Source organism: Varroa destructor, unplaced genomic scaffold (genome assembly GCF_002443255.2).
Source record: "Varroa destructor unplaced genomic scaffold, Vdes_3.0 BEIS01000002.1, whole genome shotgun sequence".
NCBI classification, from domain to species: domain Eukaryota; kingdom Metazoa; phylum Arthropoda; class Arachnida; order Mesostigmata; family Varroidae; genus Varroa; species Varroa destructor.
The window spans coordinates 1,907,446-1,933,013 of record NW_019211455.1 but is presented as its reverse complement, the minus strand read 5'-3'; the positions used below and the strand labels follow the sequence as shown (position 1 = coordinate 1,933,013).

At 38.8% G+C, this 25,568-nt stretch overlaps 2 protein-coding genes across 11 annotated transcripts in view; one reads left to right on the top strand and one right to left on the bottom strand.

The window, feature by feature from the left end:
- Positions 1 to 2,025: 2,025 nt before the first annotated feature.
- Positions 2,026 to 19,591, top strand: LOC111243857 (ERI1 exoribonuclease 3-like). 10 transcript variants are annotated; one of them, XM_086981766.1, is made up of 7 exons: positions 2,474 to 2,938; positions 13,497 to 13,778; positions 14,114 to 14,230; positions 14,826 to 14,971; positions 16,407 to 16,576; positions 17,167 to 17,254; positions 17,818 to 19,591. In XM_086981766.1, the coding sequence occupies exons 1-7, from the start codon at positions 2,804 to 2,806 to the stop codon at positions 17,885 to 17,887; spliced, it is 1,008 nt and encodes a 335-aa protein (XP_086837892.1). In that variant the 5' UTR covers positions 2,474 to 2,803; the 3' UTR covers positions 17,888 to 19,591. The 10 variants fall into 10 exon arrangements, with proteins under 10 accessions (XP_086837891.1, XP_086837892.1, XP_022645802.1 ...); XM_086981767.1 differs by lacking the exon at positions 2,474 to 2,938 and adding an exon at positions 13,316 to 13,331; XM_022790067.2 differs by lacking the exons at positions 13,497 to 13,778; positions 14,114 to 14,230; positions 14,826 to 14,971; ... (1 more) ...; positions 17,167 to 17,254; positions 17,818 to 19,591 and adding exons at positions 4,766 to 5,064; positions 5,306 to 5,522; positions 6,053 to 7,006; positions 7,599 to 8,648 and having other exon boundaries at positions 2,479 to 2,735; positions 2,917 to 2,938.
- Positions 19,277 to 25,568, bottom strand: part of AstA (allatostatin A) — an 85,058-nt gene continuing 78,766 nt past the window's right edge. The window contains exon 3 of the mRNA XM_086981768.1: positions 19,277 to 23,775. Coding sequence (XP_086837894.1) covers positions 23,634 to 23,775 — 142 coding nt within the window. The 3' untranslated portion in view covers positions 19,277 to 23,633. The remainder of the gene's footprint in view (positions 23,776 to 25,568) is intronic.

Here is a 25,568-nt window from a genome sequence, read left to right as displayed (position 1 = left end):
ACATCAAATGCTCTAATCCGCTTGAAAGAGCTTGCGGTCCTAGGACATCACCGTAGGCTACATTTTATAGAAGACCTAATATGCAGTCTTAGGGACTTTCACTATTGTTGGCAGTATGATCTCTTTACTAGTTTTTAACTCTTTCTGTTAGGTAATTAGATATTACGCGCACGAGGTAGGGTAGTGGAGCTTTCTTAGTCATCGTTCCAAGTATCATTTTCTACTATTTTTTATGTTGTACTACTACATTCTCTATGTTGAAGCTATTGTTGACTTCAAAGAGTAGTGTTTTGAATAGTTCTCGGCGTCGGCAAATCGAGCCATGTTTGAGTTCGGCCCTGGCTACCGCCCTACATATCGCCGCCACTTGCGGAATCCAGACTGTGTAGAGGACCTTAATTCATGCTCCTCAGCTAATCGTTGTAACTTGTCCGCAATGATTGCTTTGAAGCCCTTGACCAAAGAGTATATCAGACAGATTGGCTTCAACTTACCGTTTGCCGTTCGGATGAATAGCACTTCTGTCTTTAGACGACTGGCCACGAAACTCGGTGCTCAGTCTTTGTGGCCACTATCCCCAGAAATTTCTTGATTCGCTCTACTGCCAAAGTATTTCGACTGCCGTGACCGCTGGTGCCTCGTTCTCTGGGTCCGCTGCTCTTGGTCCAGACTCCTTGCATTGGGGAAATAGTTTTTCTTTATGCGGACTTTCTAACTTTCCGGCATGCCCAGTTTGATCTCTTCTGATTTCTGCCTCCGTTGACCATTTTGTAAGATTTTCTCTATACATCTGGAGCTCTATAGGGTGATTTTCCTAACAGCGTTCTTGCTTTCGCTTATAACGCGCTTAAGTTTCGTTCTACATTGTCGGCAAGGGGTAAACGAGCTTCAAGCTTTTTCCACGTCGTGTCTAGCTTTTTTTGACTACTCTTCTAATCTGCTAGCAATTCCTGCGTTCTTCCTTTTGAGTGGTGGAGTGATGGACCGAATCGCTTGGCGAATTGCATCCCGTATCAGGGATGCAGTGTAAATACTCAGTGCTCTTCGGAATGCTATTTTCTTTAATTATTTTGCTTAAAGCGTCTTTCAGAACGTTTATGCTCCGTAGTACGAATCAAGCTTTGAGCGGGGCTCGTGGGCGAAGTATATTCGTAGCAATCACAAGTTTATTTTATTATTATTATAAGCCCTTATATTTATCTATATAAATCTTTATATTAAAGATAATAACTCGGGCTTTTTCGTCGCTGAGTACTTGCCATCCCGTGGTTATCCCTATTTTCTCGCTGCAGATGATAAAATCTATAAGCGATTTCTGCTCTTCCCAATGAAACGTTAACTTCCCGCTCTGTCTACCGGCTACAGATTATCCAAAGCCGTCTAGTCCTTCAAGGAGGGCCTTATTTAGATGTAGTGCGTTGCAGATTGAAACCATAAGGGCATCTAGATAAGATTTCTACTTTTCCAGCGTGCAGTTCGGCGTAATATAGTAGGAATATACTCCCTGCTGCCGATCTTCCCTGCTGTATCCACGAAAATCCTTGATTGCTCCTGTGCTTCTGTGCATATCTGCATCCTAATCCTACCTGTCACTTATTAGTGCTATGTTCGGTTCGCTTACAAAGGTGCGCGAAGTTCTCCTTCGATATCTAATCCAGTATAGCATGGGTAAATTGATTGCAATTGCAGTTCATCTGTAATATTTTAATCGAAACCATTAGTGTAAATTGGTGCTCCGGTAGTTAGAATTTCTGTGGGATGATCAACGCCTAGTCTAGCTTCTTCTTTATCTTCTACGCCCATTGCAGATCTTATCATCGCCTTGGATTTGTTTCTATCTTGGGCCGTCTAGATCTTTTTTTCTGCTTGTGCCGTTTGAAATTGAGTAGTTTTCTCCGGTACCGCCTGCTTCTGTTCAAGGACTACCCTCTTGAACGCAAGCCAAGTCATCGTATTTGCTGCTGTCCTCAGCCAGAGCCAGTCTAAACTTCGGATCTGGCTGATAAATAAGGGGAGAAGCTTCAACTGCGCATAGACTTTGCCCATGGTAAGTTCTTCTCACTACTGTTTCACTTAGGTTTCCTTACCCAATTTTTCTTCTATTTACCCAGTTCTGTCTATTTTACAAATGCATAAGACAGATAACGCACCACAATATTTCGAAACTTAGTTGGATACGTTACTACCTTGTTTCATTGTCTGCTATTGCGCTACAACGTTTATTGGGCATTAGAGCGAGAGCAGGCAAAGCATTAATAAATTTTTTAATGAATAAACATGAAAGTTGGTCCCGTCTTTTATATATATATATATATATATATATATATATATATATATATATATATAAGTGAAAAGTACGCACTATATATAACTGTAGAGCCCTTTGTTTTAATCCAGTACATTTATTTCGTCTAGTCTTAAGAACACAGTAGATTTGAAGGTTGGCGCGCAAATGGTTGTCTGCTATGTTTTAGTTATTCTTGCTTCCTGAGGGTAGTGAGAATGGCTATAACAATCTAGGTTATATACCCGTATGACATATTAATGTGTGTCAGTTTTAGTCGAGCCATACAAGAGTTTCACAGAATGACAAAATAGAGAGAGCTAATCTGAGTCAAATTTACCCTCAGTTCGTGAGTAAACTCTATAGAGAATAGAGTGCCTGTCGTGGAGAACGAGAGCGCTTGCGAAAGGTCGGCCAAATAGTTTAGAATACTTAGTGCGACCACCGATCTGTGAGTATGTCTTCCTGTTGAGGTCGGGGACTGTAGTGTTTGACATTTCAGATAGCATTCCATCTGACATGCCTTTGCATGCGCATTCGACTACCATATCGATAATTCGTGGAGGGCTCTTTTCAAAACGGATGCAAATTTCTAGTTCAGTAAGAGACTTTTGCTGTAATTGTTGTTGCAGCATGCGTAAGGACAATTCGCTGGTGAGTAACGTGTATTCATTCTTATTGAACGCCTGCTGACCAGCTTGAATTGTTCGGATTACGGAAAAGATCAGATAGTCTAAAGAGAATCAGGTTTATCCATCCTACGAATCCTCACTTTATCGTTATACTTACGGTAAATATTTAGAGTATTCGTTAGGTGATAAATTGTCAGTTAAATAAGTCGTGCTTTGTGTGTGGTGACAGTTATATGGTATAGTAGTGTCAGTGAACAAAAACCTGTACTGTCCCGTTGCATGCTCTGTGAATGATTGGGTTGCCCTACTAATATTTGTCAACTCAACACAGTAGTGAGTGATACATCAACAGTCGATCTGTGTAACAATCGCGCCTGGACGGTATATAGAGCGTTCACTTAAAATATTACATTAAGGTCTACTATTCAAAATGTAAAAAAAATATCATATTCGATTCAAAGAGTTTATGCTTCTACTTGAAAACACTACCTAACAATAATGAGTAAGACGTATTTTTCTATTTAACAGATTTGCATAATAATTCATTACGCCGTTGTGTATTAGCGAACCAATATTGCGTGCTCATTTATAGTTCTTACTATTAGTTATTATAAATGCAATCAATATACGTGTACAGTATTCTTCGTACTACTGAGCGTAAGATAAGCTAAGAATTATAGTCCCAAACTTGCCACTTAGATCTCGGTAGATCCAAGTTTTTAAGTTAATATATATATATATATATATATATATATAACAGGTTCAATATCTTAGACACATTACAATTTCAAGTAGAAGTCTAATGTATATAATAGTTATAGTATAAAACCTTTTTCTCACCACATGCTTAAAAAGATATCCTAATAGATTGTTTTATTACTGGGATCTAATGGTTTTGACTGGTTCATCTATATTGGGAGATATATATGCAGTAGAATTCGGAATCGAGACAATGCTTTCGATCGAGGCAGTATTTTTCAATAAATAAGTTACGAGATAAAGCTGACTCTCACTGAGTATACTAAGTGTTAAATGTCCATTATTGTACAAAAAGCCATTACAATTTTTTGTACATGAAGTGCAGTTAATAGGCAAACCTTTAGAAGGAAGGCTGCCTTTGAAATCGGTTTGCGGTCTGCCGTCCAACTATGCTCGCCGTATAGAAACAGGTTCCTTTAGATCAATGAACTTTGGTACCAGTAAGTTTACACTGGTGGTATCGATATTCGACTGAGTTTTTCTAGGTTCATTCTTTAAATGCCGTGATTTTCAGGGTAGATCATCAAGTAAAAGAAATACATTATTGACGGATGGTATTAGATATTTTTTTTCGCTTTAGAACAAGCTCCTTTTGCATACGTTTTTATGGTATGAAAGACTTTTTTGGCAACCCCACTTACCTAACGTGATGAATTCGTAACCAATGTAACTACGATTGGCAAATGAATGTCAGCTTTGTCCATTGCTTACCAAAGTCAAATCTGCTACAGGTTGTGTCTTCTTTTACTATTAGTTTAATCTGTTTTGTAAAACCGTTATTATCAATTAAAAATAACCCTATTGGACACAATTTCGAATTGCCTAGCGGGAGAAGCTAGAAATTAAGTTGATCGAGGAAGAGTACCCATTTGATCTGAAGGATTGAGACCTATTAAAATGACTAGCCTTATCCGCGTTTAAAATTGACATTAGGCAATAAGAGATAGATGGAGTAGAAGCACTTCTAGAACGTTACGTATGACATACATGTACTGTGAGCAAGTATATGTAATATCCACTGACACGTATGTTTTTTCTGCGTTTTTTTTTCTGCGATAACGGTGTTGTTTAATCTGATTTCCTGACGTAGTACAAAAGGTCAGCGGGCCACATTGGATATTAACGTAAGACCCTATCGTTGAGTCCTGAACGGACGTTATGAATAATACGTCATTGACAAGCGAACAAAATGCTAAATGTGCCGCAGCCCAAGATCTTGAACTGGAAGCTCTCGAGTCAATATACCAAGCGCCGATGTTTAAGCGCGACAACTTCGGAACACATCTTTCTGGTGCTACAATAATCATACATACAGAATTACCAAAATTAAATATACACGTCAACATCAGCTTGCCCTCATCGCTGGGAATAGAGCCGGAGACGTTTCAGGTTTGTTCAATGCACATATGTATTATACGTTTGGGCTCAATGCGCTAGTTAAAATGAAAATATCATTTTTAAAAGTTAAAAATTATTCGTTGCATACTGTCATTTTCCAACCCTTGTTTGGTGATCCAACCGCTGGTTAGTTAACAATTTGATATCATTATTTGACTAGTATAGCTCTCGCTTTCTACAAGCACACGACCTAGTTTTATCCGGACGTATCGTTTTGAATGATGCTCCTTAGGTGGAACACTTACCTCCGTTGCAATTCGACGTTGTCTTTCCTAAAGACTATCCCGATTACGACAAGCCACGATACATTCTCAAATGTCATTGGCTTTCACCCGGCGATTTAAGCCGCGTGTGTGCTAAGCTTGATGAGCTCTGGGAATTAAATGATGGGATGTCGATAGTCTTCATCTGGGTAGACTTCCTAGAAAAGGAACTTTTGACATTTCTCGGTAAGTGTCCTTAACAGAGTTTCTATAAAGAACACACATTTTTGAGATGAACAGGTACACGCTGTTCATTAATGATTAAATACATTATAACATTATTACGAATAACAATTTAAATAGTAACTATAGTGAGAAGTACATCACTAACGTACATTTATTTGCACAACTTTTTTTAATCTATTTTTTGCACAATCTGTTTTTATATTTCCAGTAAACCTTCTTGAACCTAAACTCATTTTTTTAGCATAGACATAGGAATGGTTTTACTTCAACTCAAACGTTGTACAAGTATTATAGGCAGAGCATAAGATATATATTAGCTTCACATTTACCAAATAGTGTAATCAGTCATTTTGAGCTAGGGCATATCTTTGCGATGCAGCAATTAATGACTGGTTTATTATTATGATCTTGTGCTTTCATACATGTACAATTACTGCTTGTTTGTAATTCTATATAAAATATGATAGACCGTTCTTATAGACCATGATGATATGATAGACCATGATTAGTTACGCTTGTCTTTTACGCAGGAATGATTGAGGAGCTGAACGTTTTGAAGTTGCTGATGTTTCAACACCGCATGGGCCATCCTAACATTTCACACAAAGTGTGGCGACCAGAATTCCCAGGAAAGGAGCGTGGACGCTCAAGGTTCGATGTACGTGCTCGAACGATTTACATACCACCAAAATCGTTCGCAGCTTTCATCAAGGAAGCCAACCAGTCTCGTAAACGCGAGCTGTTCAACAAATCATATGTTACTTGCAGCATCTGCTATTCATGCGTGTGCGGAAAAGATATGACAATGTTTAAGCCGTGTGAGCATGCTTTCTGTAACAACTGTACACAGGCACAATTCTGTATACAGATTAGGGATGGCTGTCCGAATGGGCTGCTAACGTGTATGGAGCCAAGTTGCACCTCTGAGGCTCTCTCTATAGATGTAAAGAAGCTGGTTGGAGAAGACCTCTTTGAAAAATATGACCAGCTTCTTCTAAACCGGTATCTCAAATCGAGAGCTGACATAATATCATGCCCGCGTGAGCTTTGTGAAAAACCAGTGATAATCGAACCAGATTCGGCTATGGCGACCTGTAGCACTTGCAATCTTAGCTTCTGCTTAACGTGCCGCCGTCCGTCACACGGTATCAATCCATGTGAAACAGGTAATGCAAGTCAGCTAGCGATGAAGTACCTGAATGCAACTCCCGAGGTACGCGCCGCTCTCGAGAAAAAGTTCTCCAAGAAGTACTTGACCGCCATCGTTAACGAGTACGACTCGCAGAACTGGATCAAGGAGAACGCCAAAAAATGTCCTAGGTGTCAGACAATTATTCAAAAAAGTGAAGGCTGCAATAAAATGCAATGTTGGAAATGTAGTACAAGGTTCTGCTACCTGTGTGGCAAATCGCTGGAGCATTTGGCTGATCCGTACCTGCATTTCAGTGACGAATTAAATGAGTGCAACAATCGTCTATTTGAAGGTACGGATCTCGATGATTTTGAAGATGATGACTTCGAGTGGTTGATCGAGGATGGTGAAGATATCGAATTCATGCGTATTTGAGCAAGCGGATCTTGGCAATTTGTGACAAATTCACTTGCTCAAACACGCGGCAAAAACCTTAATGTAGCTAGACATAAAACAAACAGCATATGTTCGACCAGGTTGCGAATTCCTTCCTAAGCAAGTAATAAATGTACACGACACGGTCTTAGCCAGCATAGAATTGTTAAGAATCGATAAACATTTGTTTATAATTGTATTCATAATTTGTTGTTTCTGTGTTATTTTATATGGATAAACTTACATTGATAAAGTAAAACAGGGCAAATCTGACTATATTCTTATGTAAACTCTTCTCGTACGTCAGAACACTTATGACGCTTGATTGGTGATTGAGGAAAATCAAGGTCATTTCGTTTTTATCGGTGTCTACAGAATGATCTTCTAATTGTACCAACACTACTAATTTTGTTTTATAAGCGTACATAAATCCGTTTTCAAAGAGCAGAAGGCAATACATAGAAAAAATGTAACTGCTAAATATTTGTACGTTATCTAATTTTTCGCAGAATGCAGAATCGATAAACCAGGCGAACAACACATGCTGAAAACTTATCAAAGAATGAAGCCAGTTGTATGTTACGAACGAAAAGCTGTTCGAGATGCTTAATGATGACATAAAATCACAAAATGAGGCGAAAAATGTACTGATCATCTGGCAGAATACGTAAGATGCAGAAAATTAATTTTCGATGTCTAAATATTAGTGCAGGCAAATGGTAATCAAAAGAACAGTACGAAGAATGATCAAGCTAAAACGATTCATAAAGTGCAGATATTTGCATTTTTTAAGGTGAACCATTATTACTGTTTGCTTCAGTGTATGCTCAAATGGGATTTGGTAGATATGAGAATAGAATTTGTATGTCGGTAGTTTGTCGAAGCTTGTGTAAACGACCCTTACTATTAGATAAATAATTGTTCTATATTAGAGAATATTTCAGTTCTTATCTATTCATAAAAACCTAGAAAAAAAAAGAGCATTATTATACTCAAAGTAAGGTCGCTTTGCCTTTTATGGTTCACTAGCTAGCAAAGCCTACACTACCTTACTTGCAAGTTATTAATGTAATTTATGAGGAGCGATTCAAACATATTCAGTCCTCGACTAGACCGACTGCCGAGATGATGTGGAGGTGCAGACGATAACGAGTTCTTCTACTTCGGTGTTCGTTAGTTTATTACTTGGATCGCTAGGTGCGGCATAAAGTACTGATAAAAAAAATCCTGGAACCAGGCCATTAGGCGTTTTTGCTTTGTTCCTTAAAGTTGACTAGAATCACGAGCGAAATAAGCAAGATATATAAAATAGGAGGAAGGAGTTTAGAGAAAAGCGATTCGTTTACCAAAAAGGAAACGGACCGGGGAAAAGCCTTATTTGCTATTAATTATTATTTACTGAATCAATTATTATACTTTAAATTTCGATAAGGACGTTGGTTAGGTATTTGTAGTTAAGCCTCACGTTTCTAACGCATCTTTTCGAGTATATCTTAACTTTTCGTCTCTCTCGAAAATTTGCCAAATTCAATGCTAATAAAGATACCAGCCTTGGATTATGCATGTCCCAAAATTTTTCTGCACCGCTATGAGCGACGCGGCGTTGACATAGATATTTCTGTTGGCTTGAAACCTGAGTTACCCATACCAAGACTTGTTTACTGTACGATGTAATCTTTAGGTGTATGGGCTCTTAGCCCATACCGCCTGGCGAATGAGGTCAGATAAGACTTAGTCCTCCTCTTCGGTTGATGCTCCAGCTGATGTTTTCCCCCCGCAAACCGAGCCTTACTACATAGCCTTTATTTCTATAAAATTTCGTACCTCATAAAACTAGGAAGCATTCGAAAATATTAAGCAGAACCGACGTGCACGCCAATGGCAATACCGTTATTACTTACAAGGAAGCTTTACTACTTATTGAGTGTACGAGTTTGGTTAGCTTACAGGCAGATGACATATCTGTCATTTGCCGCAGTCGTCTTAAGTCTCAAATCATCTTCGCAATGACAAACTGCTACGTCGGAGTGTATCTCCTCGGAAAGTTTCCCGGCCGTCTGATAGCTTTCGGCCTTGAATAATTTGAAATATAAGTGAAAGAAGAGATCAATAAATGTATTTATATAGTAGATAGTAAAACTTGCGAAATGTTTGCCATAAACTGCTTTTATCCAAAAATATCAAGGTATTTACTTCCCGATAAGAAGACATTGGCAGCTTGACTTATCTTCCCGGTAAGCCCGCCCTTTGAACACGGTCCCAGCCAGTTGTAGTCGCGTAGTGATTGTTTCTCTCCGAACAACCGTGAAGCCAACACTTTGTCACAACAGTTGTTATCGATGTCATCAGTTCCCGTATTCACTTCCGTTATAGACACTTCCTTAGCATCTACAGTGGAATAATCGGAATGAGCCTGGATCTTCACCCAGCATGTCCCCTTGGAGATTTACTAAATCTTTCCTAATGCGTCCATACGGTTGAGAAACGGCTACTCCCGTCCCCAATACACAAGTTTACATAAAGGCTTTGTTTGGGGAAGGAGGACGTTAACCCCACGTTTCGGTACGATAAATTACACAGAGAATTCTGCCCGTAAGTCATGTGTTTGAGGAGGGAAAACACACACCCTATTTAGTATGCTCACTGTCATTATCTATTACTTACAGCTCCTGCAGAAACCCGGCAAAATTAACGAAAACCATGAAACAAACCAAAGTCCTTTAGCTCTGCGTTCCGTCCGTTCGCTGCAGCGAGACGCAGCACAGCGAGCCCCCCACTTAACCTCTTTGTCTGTGCGTCACCATAATGGTTGCCCGAGGGCTTCAGTTGCTATTCTTGTACGCCATCGACTCCATCTGTCTGTACATAGCACTGTTGTAGCATTCTCTAATCACTTTCCTCGTCGATTACAGCGCCGCCATTTGGCAACGATCCAAGCTTGCTTGAATATTGGTTGGCCCGGACGGTGTCCAATTTTTACCTACCCAGGTCGGCTTTATCGCAGACTGATAGTCGCGTGCCTATTCTTGATCTCGGTAGAAAAGGAATAATTTCAGCGTCCTGCGGGGGCCACTCGGCTCATGCTTAGCTACCGCTTAAGAAGAGGGTCGGCGATAACTAATTTGCGTGATAAAATGATTTTACTATGAAATTAGGTTGAAATCACGTTTAAATTTTATACCACATTGTGCAAAGAACCTGCTCAATGTGACTGCTAAAAGTGAAATGAACAGTCATTCTGCAATGTTATTCACAATTCTCCGGTTCATTGGAAATTTAAAAACAACACTGAAATAATAAACGAAGTTATAAATAAATCTACGTTTTTCAGTGTGGTATTTCTCCCTATATTTACCATTTTAATTATTATTTCTAATAAAATCATTAAATAATCTGCATTTACCTCTTTAAGAATGTACATTCTCTACAAAAACTTCGTCAGGACACTTATCAAGAAACGTCAGAAGCTCCTGCTCTGGAAAGCTTACTTAGATGAGGATTATCGACATCCCATCGATTAATTCCTAAAGCTTATTGAGCCCACACATCGGGCTTAAATTTCCGGCTGACATCTGAGAATGTATAATGGTTTGTTATGATTGGGATCGCCTTCACGAAAGATCACGTCGCATTGCGAAAGGAGCTTCGACCTAAGAAAATTATGATTATCGCACCAAAAGAGATGTGTTTTAACCAAAGCTATCGCTTTTAAACATCAGCGCTCTCAAGAGCTTCCAGCTCGAGATCTTGGGCTGCCGCATATTTCAAGATCTGTTTGATAGTATATGGAGGTATATATGAAGTTTTCACGTCGCCCGTTCGGGACTCAACCATAGGGTCTTATTTTGGTATCAAATGTATCACACTAATCTTCAATGGTAAAATGGGAAGTCAGCTTAAACAACACCATTCAAATTTAAGCTATTTCTGTTATCGATATACACCCAAAAAGGCGAAATCTAGGTATAACATGTCTCACTAAGACACCTTTATTATAACGTATCGAAGGATGGATATTACTGAACAAAATATTTCATACTGTTTGTCGGTCCGAAGTTGTGGTCCGGTTAGGATGTCGAACTTCCTAACTCATAGATAACTCTCCTTCAGTTATACAAATGCGCTGCAAAATGCGTCTGATATAATAAAAAAAGCTTACTACGAAAAGGTAACTATTGAATAAGTTAACAAGAGCAACTACATTAGTGTTGGAAATGGCTTAATTGAACTGTAAGTATTGGTCCGAACAGAGTATAATATTTCCTTTGCACCGCTTGAACTGCTGTAGACAGAGGTTTGCTGCGTCACATAATACGATTAATACTATTTCTCTTATATATATTAATATATATTCTCTTATATATATAGATAGGAATGTTATCAGAGACGCGTTAGTGATTCACGATACAGCCTATACTGTTCACGTGTGTAACATTAGATGCCCAGGTACAGACAGTATCGAGCATATGCTTCCCTGCATTTACCACTCAACCAAATAGTAGAGAGTAAAAAAAGAATTTCGGATAACTGCGTACTTGGGGTTCGGCTAATAGCGGTTCACTTGAATATAATGCCACGACAAAACACTAAAAAAAATATATCGACAACTTTACTCACTCTCTATGATCGTTAGCTATTGCCGTTAATTGAAATCAAAAACCCGGAAATGTTAATAATATAGCTCGGGGTCTGAATAAAATGATGACCAAGTTGGCTATTGGTTATGCTAGTGAAGTGCAATCCACACACCGGTCGACAAGAAGCATATCAGAGGTATTTCACTGATCAGTGGCTTAATTGGACAGTTGTTGAGAGACCAAGCGACGGAACAATGCAGACCTATGTCTCCCGTCAATAACATCATATTAGACAACTGTAGTAAACCCTGACTCTTCAACTAATTACAGAATAACAAAATATTCACCAAAAACGAACGACGATGTGAAGGCCCTAATAATAAAGCTGAGCTCTATCGGCCCTATATAGTTAGAGTATTTTTTCTGCAATATGAACGATTCTGTATTAAAAACTACGGCAGCAGCAGAAAAAGATTCCTTCAGGTACTTCATTCAGAAAAGATGTGCACAGCTGTTTTCAATTGCCGCATGAAACCAACTGACACGGCTGTCGCGCATCTTCTGAGCTTGCATAGAGTAATCGTGGAGAAAACGCCGTAGGCTACCGCAACAGCCGCGTGTATACCATATATGTAGCTACTGGCAAAAGTCACATGCAAACAAAAGCAGGAGAACCTTCATAGTTTCAAGTATTCGAACAAAGTATTCTAAATCTTCTGCCAACCAGTTTTGTGGGACTTGCAGGAAAAGCACTGAAGTCACACTATAAATCAATGAAATATCCAGAGTTCAAAAGATTATGATAAAATGCGTTTATTTTTTATTTTGTATCACTTCTGCTGAATTTCGCTGATACAAATACACAGGTAAACCCACATACAGATGGGGACGACATATGAGGCTAATTGCTCTTGGTCTTCTATCTACCCTTCAGAGAAGTTGCAGTAAATAATGCGAAGGAGTAGCAGACGACCATTAAGCCGTCCAGTTTAAACTGTACCGCGTTTTCCCGCAGTACCTTTAAATTTAGTCTGTCCTTTGTATCTAAAAGAAGTAAACAAAATAGGTACTGGCCAGTTGAAATTATATGGAATATAATATATATATATATAATAGAAATATAAATAAGCATCCAGCCAGCTTATGTTTCGTAATCTAAAACTTTGTTCTCCAAGCCTATTTCTGCGATACCCACATAAATACGCTTTCACTTTTATATAGAAAATAGTCACTTCCAGTGACCCTATAATCCAACAGCTCCAATCCGCATGTGCGGAAAGATGAATGAACTGCCTTAAATAGTAACTTGTGGTCACTTTGATGGTTTAGAGTGTTCGCATTACAGCAGCCATCACAACAGTCCGAAACTAGAGATTTTTTTAATATTCTCCGTGTAATTTTTTTGTCCCTCTCGCATGAACTCGAGGGGCAATCTTGACAGCACTAGTGAAAGCTGAAATTAAGAGTATCTAGAAAAAGTGCTCCTTTTCGCAATCCCTTTGCGTGACATGAACTCTTAATTTTGCTATCGCTCCATACGGCTACAAGCAGACGCCTCGAAACGAGTATTCTATTATTGTTTACATAAGGTTTGTAGTTGTTTTTAGATCTGCGCACTGTTCGAACAACATTTTGTGCGCGTCGTGACCGCAGAGTTTGTAAATGGTAGCATTGCTTTGTCGTAGATTCTTCTAAGTATATTATAGTATTTATTATATTCTATGTATACATATTATAATATAGACTATAATATGCAGAGAGAGGCTCTGTAAATGAAGGTATTGGCAAAAACGCGTTGACGCGTGGTTGACGTTTATCTCAAATGGACAGCGGTGCTGCAATTCTGTTCTAATCACTGGAGCAGCGATATCGACAATGCAATCGCTGGTACGATTACAGTCATCTTTGGTAAATGGCTTGGTGTTCACAAGTGCGATTTGCGTACGAAAGACCTCGAACGCCCGTGGCAGCATAGCTAAAACAATTGCAGCTTTAGAAAGACAACAAAAGCAAGCAGCAAAAAGCATGTACGCGCCACAAAAGTTTACGAACTTCCTTGTAGTGGACCTTGAAGCCACTTGCAATCAAGACGGACCTCCACCTTACCCACAGGTAAGACTAACCGGCGCGAGGCAATCTTTAAATTAGTTACAGCGTCTTTTAGCAGTGATAGAATAAAATATGTTTAGAATTACTTGTTTACTATTAAAGTAGCACGTATATTGCAGGTCTTTGCCAGCCTCATTTTGTTTTACTTCTAAAGCGTCTTTTTGTGAGTAGTTACTTTTCAAACGTGTTCATTTGGCACTTTCTTTACGCCTTACGTCTACAAGCCAGATGCTGTAAGGTTAAATCAGCTGTATTAGAAAAAGCTTCCTTCTCGGTCTTTGGTGTGATGTGAAACACTAACCTGCCAATATATAATTGATGTCGTTGTCGTTTGGTAGGAGATCATTGAATTTCCAGTATTGCATTTGTGTGGCAGGACATTTCAGGAGGTGTCGCGCTTTCACACCTACGTTCAACCAGATGTCCACAAAGAATTATCGGACTTCTGTACGGAGGTATGTACGATCGGTAGTACGTGCAGTTTGCTCTACCGAAGCCATCACTGCACTACGTTTTTATCATAGAGCCAGAGATTATATATGCAGTACGTAAAGCAACCTGCTCAGAATTAAAGCTGTTCGATGTTCGAAACGAGCGTTACTTCTCACTGTATACGGGCTATGGCCATAAGTGAGTAAACGCTTCGAAAGATTGTGATTTAATTACCAGTTTTATCAGCTGAAGTTAAATTGTTAGTTCGAAGTAGCACATATTTTCAGTGACGACTTTAAATTTATTAATCATTATCTTGCACACTAGAATCCATTGCGTAGTTATATTATACTCATGGCTCGAGATTGTTCGTTCAAGCCCCGTATTTTTGAACGTATTTGAACCCATGAATGAAGCACTGACATTGATTTTTCAAAGGAAGATCAAAGTTGAAACTCTAAAATGAAGACTGTGCAAATGTCTTCTCTATATCTAAACCATAATTCAATATATGCGCCTTGCGAGATTACAATATGGGAAACGTGTAACTGATCGACATTGTGCCTGATGTTTTGGTTTTTCTTGTTCTATGGCTGCGTCGTTGTTCTTCTCGAACAGTTGACAGGTATTGTGCAGTCGATGCTGGCGGATAAACCTTCACTGAAGACGGTGTTGATATCGTTGGATGAGTGGATGCAAAACAACTCCATTACTCAGACAAATTCTGCCGTGGTGACCTTTGGTGAATGGGACATGGCTTCAGCGTACGTAATGAATTGCTTTCAATATATAATGGCAAATCTTATCGTAAATATTACATGTATAAGACAGCATAGTTACTGATGCACCCGATAATGCCATTTATTAATGCTTAGATCCTTTGGGAATTTGCGGGCCATGACGTTTCTGCACATTGAAAACCTTTCCTAATATCTGACGGAACTTTGTCGGGATTTTAACAATGACAACGCTCTGATGTGATGTTGCACACACATAGAAATTAAAAAACTTCAAGTTACGCTTTCAGTGCTTAGCGATCTCATCTCGTCAAATGAAGCGTTGTTAGTGCGTATACGTGCATCGTTCTTTCCAAAGACATCTATATATACGTGATGAGCGAATTATTCCTGCGAAGTTGTGTACAGTATATGATGAAAAATATTTTATTTTCTTACAAGCAAATATTCTGATCACGTAATATAAGTATGCAAGTAATTTTCGAGCCAGTCGCATGTCAAAAGAAAGTGAATTAGCTAATTATGCCAGAGAAGTTTTTAAAAGAATTGATAATAAAATCTATCTTGTCACCTACAAATTTGCTTGTTTATAGAATACCTAACAGTCTTTATCTGACCGAGTTTTATCCTTATATTTTAATACCATACATATGACAGTAGACAATCTGCGCAAACGTAAGGGTACTTGTGTAACTGGTTCAAGAGTTTCACAATTTTTAAATACAAAGATCTTACGTAGGTTAAAAGGTAAAGATGGTTTTCCCACCATTCGAGTTGAATTTTAGAAACAAATTTATTTCTTTGTATTCGCGATTATCGTCCGGTTTCGCCAGAATTTTTTTGCCGGGCTTGCTATGGAACAATCTATCCACTTCATTGTTAAATATTCGTTACATATTTTATTCGCCAGCAATCCGAACAGACGGTAATCCATCGATGAGACGTTCGGAAAATATCGCGGGTGCGAGGGAACTGTCCGTTCAAGCTTTTAGGGGACTAGAGCATCAGCGTTTCTGTTGTGTGGCTTAGTATCCTTATGGAGAAGCATTGTTTTGTTTCTGTGACTTTTTTTTGCTGGCTAGTATCGTTTATTCGATGCAACTGGGCGGCACAGAAGTCACTGTCGACCCCTCTTGTTAAGTGTTCTTCAATGTGTAAGACCCCTTCAGCCGAACTGATTTTTCCGGCATTTCATGTTCTGAGCAAAGTAATAATTGTATTGATTTTCGCAGCTTAGAAAGTGTATTTCACTCTATTTAACTCTAAAAAATAGGTGTCATATACAACTAGTTGGTGTCGACCACAGAATTAAAAACCATTTTTAGTGAAAATGAAATAAGATATCTAACTCTGACGCCTGATTATGCATGAAGCGTGTCATTCCTTTTTTTTAGGCATTAATTTATCTAGACGTTATAATTTGTATCCGCTTTTTAACACAAAGCCTTTGATGTGATTTCAGGCTAGTAAATCAATGTCAATATCTGGGCATCGCTGTGCCTCCTATATTTAGGCAGTGGATCAATTTAAAAAAGTCTTTACTTGAACACACGCGACAATGGCCAAGAAACCTGAGTGCAGCCCTGAGAAACGCCTGTATAGAACAAAAAGGCAGACCCCATTCTGGAATTGGTATGTTTTTCAGTATTTATTGTGACTAATCTCGAAATCATTTTTACAGCCGCTTTTAACTGTCCTTGACCTAACTTATGATAAAGGTAGTTTGAGTCCGGAAACTCCCTTCCTTTAGAAATTGTATACTATTCATTTCTCCTATTTTGCGCTTTCTATATTTTGGCTGCGTAGCGAAACGTTCCTTGGCCTGTACCAAGGCTCATGTTTATAAAATTCAGTTATCTGAGTTATGAGCGACCCAACGACAAAAGTGTCTTGGCAGTCTCTAAATTCGAATTCGTAAGGTAGTGAATTCATAAAATGTTACTTACTTAATACAATACTTCCTTCTCTTTTATGCACAATATAGCTTAAACTTTTTTTTTGTAATTATGGATATACAAAAGTGTGTGCCATAAACATCTCGCGAATCACTTGACGACTACATTTATGGCCAACCAACGCCAATTCGATACGTAGTATTTTTAACTGACAACCGTAAATATATCAGATTATATTGATCATGTTGCGATTTTTAGGTAAACGGGATATCATATACAAGTTGAAAGTAAACATGTGATAATTTTTATTTCTGATTTTGTTTTCAGATGATTGCCTTAACATAGCAGAGCTGATGAGATACCTTGCGCGTAGTGGTTACGTATTTCATTTCACAGGAGGAAATAATTTACCAAAGTATGATTAGTTTGATACATTTTATATGACCGTAGTTATGTACACGCATTGCGGCAGTGGAATTAAAGTAAGATACTTTATTTGAAAACCATTTATTGCGCGACTATTTTTTTTTATCTCTAACGAGTAATAATTTAAATCTATAGCAGAGGATACTCTACTATTATATGGAAATTGATACTAAAAATGGTGATATCCCAAATAAAGCAATAGAAGAGAGATACTGCCTCTTTTGAGTATGACTGCTTTACTTATCAGTAGCGTGTCATCGATGTAAAACCCAGGTTTGTCATATTTTACATCTTTTGTTGCGCTGTTAATGTCACATATGCAGCAGAACTTGCAAAGCATGCTATTGACAAATATGATGCGGTCAACCCCGCCTCAAGCCATTTACAGGCTGTGGCTGTAGATAACTTGAGATTACCACGAAAACGGTTCGATTCGAATGTGTTACTTTCTCGAAAAAAGAGGAAGTGCGCGTAGGCAAATATATATCCGGGCATATTCATCTATTGTAGAAAAAAGTCTATACCAAAAACTTCCGTAACCGGGTCTTTCAGAAGGCACATAACGGACCCTTTGCTGGGGACGGTGAAGGTAAGCCGCCGTCCAGGATACGCTAGTAGGTGACTTCGCTAAATCCTATACGAGACACACACACTAAAGTAAACGGCAGAGACCGTTTCTACCGGCAGACGTACAATGGATAAGACTCACAGGTTTACGAGAAGGGCGGGATTCGAAAGCATCGAACGCCAGGGATCGCATGAAGAAGTGGAAATCAGATGAGACAGAGAGTGCTGTTGCTGTGCCGAAACACCAAAGGTACAATACTACCGATCAGCTTATAATGTGGTTTCTGAAATCTTAGCCAGCTGGCACGGCTGCTCGCCACATACGGAAGCATCCAGCAAGATATTCAGATGGCGCTCAAAAGACTATTTAAGGAAATGCCTAAAATGGATAGGCCAGACAAGATTAGCGAACTTAACAGAAAAAGAAAAAAGAACAGGAACTCTGTAAAGAAAAAAAAGGCCCTCAGCGAAAAAATTAAAAAAACTTGAGAAAGACCTAGATATCTCAGGAAAGAAGCAGTAAAGGAAAAAAGTATCGAAGACAAGTCAGCCCTATTTGTTTGAAACAGCAAAAAAAGGAATGATGAAGGAAATTAAGGTAGACGGGCTGGTAGTTAAAACTGAGAAAAAAAGAAGTTATAACTACTGAAGATAAGGCGAAAGCACTAGTTAAGGAATGGCCGGATAAGCTGTTCCTGCGGTCGAGTCTGAGAAGCATAAATATCTTAGTGACCACTGAAGCCTGGCCATACTGCTCACCAGAGGCTCCGATAAGGGTGCAGCCGTGCTAGGGCAGCTCCTGGTTTGCTCGTGAAGCTTCTAATTTTCTAATTTGCACCAAAGGGGTTCTAGAAATTCCTGCGGATTTGAAGAGAGCCAATGACGGAGAGTAAACTTCCACTGCCCCTGAATCCCTATAGCCATTAGATCACTAGTACTGGGGATGGTTCGCTCCCTCGAGCCCGTAGAAAGCTAGTTTGAAGTCTTTGAAAATATGGTGACTGAGACAAAATAGTTAAACGTAAAAAAGTTTTGGTATATTCCGGAGGAGTAGATCAAAGGACCAGTAGGGAAACCCTTAGAAATACATCATGCCAGAGAGCCAGCAAATGACATCATTTTCGAACTTTACCGCAATAAACAGACAGAGGAGCCATTCTAGCCTACAGGCACCAAATAAAGAACTTCCTCAAAGTAAGCAGAAAAGTCGCAGAAAATGCTTAATATACCTAAAATAATATATTTGCAATATTAACGATAAAACAAGCTAGTTGCAATGGAAATTCGTATGGACTTCCAAGTAAGGTATTCTATCGGTATTTTAATATTATTAGCTAGAATGATGGTCATGGCTTTTTCACTTTACTCTGCATGACCATTTTTTCTTATTTCGTCATCAGTTCGATCTATGGTCTACTGGTTCATTAAATGAGACACTCTGCGATTGGGAGAAGAATAAGTTTATTATTTTGTTATCATTTCAAAGGGCTGCGATTTGTTAAGTCGCCATAATAATATTTTTGTTGTTGTTGTCGTCCTCGTTTTCTCTTTTTTAATGTCAGCATCAACGTCCTTTATATATTTATTTCGTTTATTGGTATTTAGTAATCGTCATGGAACCATTTTTTTGATGATCTCAGCGCTACTAATAGCGGTTACTAAAATTATAATAATAATGTAATTGTTATCCTCATGAATCATTGTCATAGTATTAATATACTATTATTCTTATCATTCAATAAATAGTTCAATAATATCATTATCGCGTATCGTTTCTGTCCATTTTATCACCCTTGCCGCCGGCACTGTGATGGCCGCAGCATCCTGTAGCCTTGTCCCATTATGGTCACGATCTTCTTACGTATTTGCTATTACTATATTATCAATCAGTCAATCAGTCAATGTATTATTATTATCCTTATGTGTATATATGAATTTTGTTGCACGTAACTTTTTGGATACACTGACTTCCTTCTTGGTATTCAATTATTTCTTGTATTTTATAGGCATTTAATAGGCGTCAAAGAAGATCTTGTGGGTCTATACTTTTCTATATTGTGTGCCAGCCATTTTTCTCCTGCTTCGCTAGTTGCTATTGATCTTATTCTGAAGCATTTTTGGGTACGACTTTCGTAAGTCAGTAGAACCTTGTGCTATGCGTCGTCAGTTTTAGAAGAGTTGAGTTTGTTCGTTGATTAGTTTTTTGTTATTAAGTTTAACAATCAATAAAGCGGTGAAATAAGTATACGTCTCGAATGTTGCTTGCCCACCATAATTTGTTCTCTGATGCTTTTGTTTCACACATCGCTTCGGCAGACAATTTCACAGAGTCTTCTATATTTTGCCTATCTTTTTTTGTTGACCTCTGTGGCTGATCCTATTGTTGGTAGGCTCCTGGTTGTTGTTATTTTTTGTGCAACCGCAGATCACAGCAGGCAGCAGCCTGTTGTACAGCCTTTGCTAGGTTACTTATGGAGAAGTTTTGCTTTTTCGTGAAGCAGTAAACAATGCTTAGTCCGTACGTGATGTCTGCTGATACATTCGACTTTCTGTTTATATCTGATGGTATTGTCATTCTTCGTATAGTGTTTTAGTGTTAAAATGCGAGCGGATAGATTTGTCTGCCAGTTAGATCTCCGTGTTCATTTCGTTTCTGTTTGCTTTGTTGTAGCAAAAGCAAGAATATCGCGTTAATCAGTATTACTGTCAATCCGTTCCGAGCTACTGGAAATGTCGTCCACATTTTTTGTGAACACCCGTCTCGGTGTCATGCATGGCTGGCATACGTTCATAGGCTTTTTTTGACGAACCACTGCGATGAAGCTATTTCTTTATATATATATATATGTTTACGTTTTATGAACATGCTAATGTGAACGTTAATTTTTTTTTGTGCAGTATCATTTTGTTATTTGTCCTTTAATATGTTCTTGTTATCTTCGTACTTGCTTTGTTTTCTACCTATCTCCTTTTGTTCAGTTGATCAATAACTTCCCGTTGCGAATATGGGCTCGATACGTTTCTCTGTTTTTGCTTTATCATATTAATTTCGAATTGAATGGCGAATGAAAATCTGTACAGCAAACTAAACACCTTGTGGAGGTCATTGCAGCAGAAGCTTTATCCGCGTAAACGAAACCTGATTCAAATTAGAAAAATCACGCTGGTCTGTGTTGTTGGGCATCGCTATGAAAAAAAATTCTATTTTAGGTATTCCCATAGGTGGTCTGAGAAGTATTGTTCAGCGTGGTCTTGCCTAAAACACCCTGTTCGGTCTACAAGATCCTAGCTGATAGGTTAGCAGGTTGTATTAGAGTGTATGTATGTTTGTGTGTTAGTAGAGACAGTACCGTCTCGTCTGAACATTCGTCGTGTTCTTATATTTGTATTTAATTTTCTTGCGATTTGCTATAAACACCGCTGGGTGGTTATGTGAAATATATTTTCTGGAACAAATCCAAATGTAGCCACTGAACTCATGGATTTATACAAAGAGCCATAAAAGTACTAGTGGCTTTAGTTTCTCAGTGACCCGTTGTAAGCAAGTTGTCGGGGGTCTTGCGTCCGCCTTACTTATTGACGTCAAGGAGAACTTGGTACTATTTTCAGACGAATGACAACATGCGACATAATTGGGTAGGTAAGTGCACACGTATCTCAGGCAACTTAATTTCAGGTTCAAGGCATCGAGTCTGTCCTTTTAGGCCAAAAAAAACCTACTTACTCATAAATGCGCATCTTGAGGCACCTTTCATGTAAAATTTGTTTCAGTGTTGTTCAGCTCAATCTGTGCGTATCGTCGTTGCCGCGGTGCATGAATTTTGAGATATGCCTGCAATGTTTTGTTCTGCTTAAAGAATTATTCGTTCGTTTTTTGACACCAATATAATGAGTACATATATATGGCCACAGATAGCATGGCACCCCGAAAATGCGACCTGAACCACTGAATATTTTGGGGATATTTCATCTGTTATATTAGTGTTAGGTTCTTGGTATTTATCTGAGAATGGCGATTCGGCAATATCTAATTTCGCATCGTCTGTTAAGTTTTGGCCTGTATGTCACAGGTATAGCATATTGTCGCATACCTTGACTGCATATCTACAGCATTTGTGCATCTGGCGTCTACAAGATCTATACGCTAAAAGATCTTGAAAAAGATCAGACTACTAGATACAACTGAGTTCGTACACTCCGCTCGCATCTCCTGATTGGGTTACCCTGTACTGTCTTTTCTTTGTTTTATTGTGAATCATTATTTATGTACGTTTTTTGGGCATGCATATGGACTTCATATGGCGTTATTACCTAGCCCTTTTTGCTTTTTTGTTTCTGTTACCGTGTACATTATAGACCTTTTCTTTTGTTTTTGCCTTCGCAGCAACTTGAAACGCCATAAGGTAGTTGCCAAGTTAACATGATTGTTAGTTTTTTGACAGTTCTTTTCAATGTCGACTCATTACTAACGGCAATGGCCTCTTCGTTGTTAATTAGGCATCGTTCCTAATTGATGAGTATAATCTTTGCAGTCTTCTGCTCCGGCATCTGCCAGAAGTATGCTTGTGTCTTTTACATGAAGACTTGAAGCTTCATAAGTTGCGGAAAGCCTAGTTTTTTCGGATCCAAGAATGCTTTTTTGTCGGGCAAGGCAAGAAACCTTCACGAGTATAATTTGTGTTTGACTGCGGATTCTGACTTCTAAAATGAATCGAGGGTGAACAAAAGGCGAATCGAATAATAGTCAAGTTTAACATTTTTTTTTTGGGTTTTGCTATTTAGCACCATAACAGGTATTGAACTGAATCATAATCTTGCTGTTGCTGACGCGGCTGTCAGCCTTGTTATTAACCTGTCGAAATACAAATGTTTTCGACTTTAGTCGTTCATTCACTTGCTGAAGTTCAGCTGCTTTTTTTTTTATCTGTTAGACTTTACTTCTCCTTTTGATAGAGCTATTTTTGTTGCTGCTTGTTTCGGTAGTGTCGATGCTTGTCGGATGCTGTCTGTGACGCTGTAATTTAATCAGCTGTGAAATAAACTACCTTTGTTTTTAGTATCTTTTAAGATCTATGAGCAGCGCTTTTGTCTGAGTCTCCTATCTAATATTTTTGTATATATATATATATGATCAGCGCTCTTTGTTGACCTGTTATCGCCTCTTGCTCCTCACCTCTTATTGACCAATACTATTCCTCTTTATAGACGCTCGTCATCAATACATATATGTACAACACAATTGAGTCGCTCATTTTTGTCTATTTCTCTAATGACTAGTATTCATAAGGAAGGTTGACGGTAGCTACGTTGCATTTTCGGGAAGTCGATCGGGGACGCCATTACTGCTGTGGAAAGAACAGGTTTCTTGATCATATCGAAGTTTTTGCACATGGCTCCTCCACATAAAGAAATTTTAATGCAAATCAAACAAATAAATAAACGGGGATAAGTTATTCTGTTTTAGGATTCCTTCAGAGTTCCTCTACATGGATAGAGGCCTTACAAGGCTACTGTTTGTATAGGGAATCGCGTTCCCTAACGGCTTGACACAGTTCTGAAGTCCACGCAGCAAATAAACGGTGCCTATCCGATTGTCCGTACAGTTTTCGCTGAGTCATTTTTCGTCGTTCGCTTTTGTCACGACAATTCAGTATTTTTAAATGTATTTTGGTAAACAACGTAAGTCTAAATTATTTCTAAATAGATTTTCTTTTCCGTCACGCTGTTCTCTTCCGATTATAGTTTTGCAGTAGTTTCATATATTTTGATTTTCGCGTAGTGTCGGCGTAAACTCAGCTAGCTTACTCCGAGCGTTTTCCGAGCCCAAAGTTATACTTCCTTTTGCGATATTCCTCATTGTCACTCATGGGCCATGGTCGCTTGCCTAGACCGAAGTTGTATTGTCGCCGCTTGAAGGTGGAGAATGTGGGCTCATCTTGAAACCTATAAAATTCAACGGAGAAGAAAGGACAAAAGAACAAGGAATTTATACTTGACTAGCCGACAAGGTTTGCCTGTTTGTTATATCGGTTCTATGGTTCCATGTATGTCAGCCTTTGCTGGCAAAAGTAATATTTGAAGCGTATATTTTATAAGCTAGACTAAGGCCCTTGCGTCTCACTCACTGTAAACCGTTATACCCAGATGAGCAAAAAAGAATTAGCTTTAGTCTAAATCAATAAAGGACTACATAAGTTTCGTGGAAAATATCAGTGTATATTAGTCGTTCCTGTTTCACAGTTTCATTCTGAGATTTAACTTATTATGAATCGATACAATTTTTGCCTATTTTATGGTACTGCGCATTGTAACTGGCGGTTAAGGAAGTTGAATTAAGTTTGATAGTTCGAACTGCTTTACTAGAGGAAATTTCTAAAGCAGAACTACTGACTAACCTCCGACTAACTAGATTCTCGAAGTACATTTAATTGGTGTAGGGTCAGCATTGTAGACACTCTCAGCTTTTCTCATAGGGCGATAAAGCGAGAACCAAACAAACGTAGTTATTGCACAAAATTTTTAAACACGGAGCACTCACAGGAAATTGACAAATATTGGAAAGGTTGCTGTTGACGAGCAGCGCGTTTATTCAATGTTACTGCTAGAGTTGCTATGTCTTTGTACGTGGCAGATTCGGCCGAAGCTCGAGAAAGACCTTTAATGCCTCATGAAGCAGCAGGTCATATAGATTCGAAAGTATTTTGATGTACGAATGCCGACGCTACGGATGACTATGCACAGGTCAAGTCAGAAATGTATGACCATGTTTTCCATTGCATCGAAACGTATTTACTATACCGATCTTAACATTACCTTTTTTTCAAAAGCAGCTACCACCTATTTATTCACAAGTGTGCTTGAGGAGGTATATTTGTCACTATTGTTGACACTCATGATTGCTTGGAAATAATGTGTTTGCCTATTGGTAAACAACAGAGGGTATTTCTTCCCAGTTACCTCGCGTACTCGCGTCCCTGATAGGATTGCATGTCGCGTACCAATTATGGAAAGCTGGGCACAAGGTTGACCTAGCAACTATTTGTTCATATTCCCGTCTTTCGTTCCAGACCATTCGCTACACTGTTAGGACATTTAACGGATGTAGGCGCTAGAGCCGCAACGAGCCAAAAAAGCGGAAACCTACGTACGTTAAACCATAATATCAAGGTGTCCTACTATATCTCATGAAGGTGAGATGGCAATGCCTTCATCGGCACTTCAATAGGATTATCTTAAGCTGTGATGCATTATTGCCGGCTCTTGCGGTGTAGATAGAAGGTATAGACGACGTTATTTGTGGTGCCACTACTTGAATAGCAGTATGCCTAACCCTGGTTCGATTGCTGGATGACAACTGGTGGGCGACATGCTATCGGCAGGTAGTTCATGGTTGAACTGACATTGTTTTCAGGTGTTTGTGATAGCAAAAGGATAGTCTGTTCTTTTGGGCTTTTCTCGATTGAACATATATTATGACTTGGTTTTAGCAAAAAAAAAAGCAGTACTCTGTTTACAAGCTCACAATTTATGTAGCATAGTGCTATCGTCTACACTTATATTAAAGCATAGGAACTTGTTGAGTAAAAATCTGGATCATTTTACCACCAAGCTTGAAGACCTTTAATGGCAGGAAATACACGAATCACCACTGACACAATCGACTTCCGTTAATGGGTAGCTCGTTAAGAGCGCAGCGCAGAAACCCATTTCCAATTAAATATTACCGTCTCTAATTT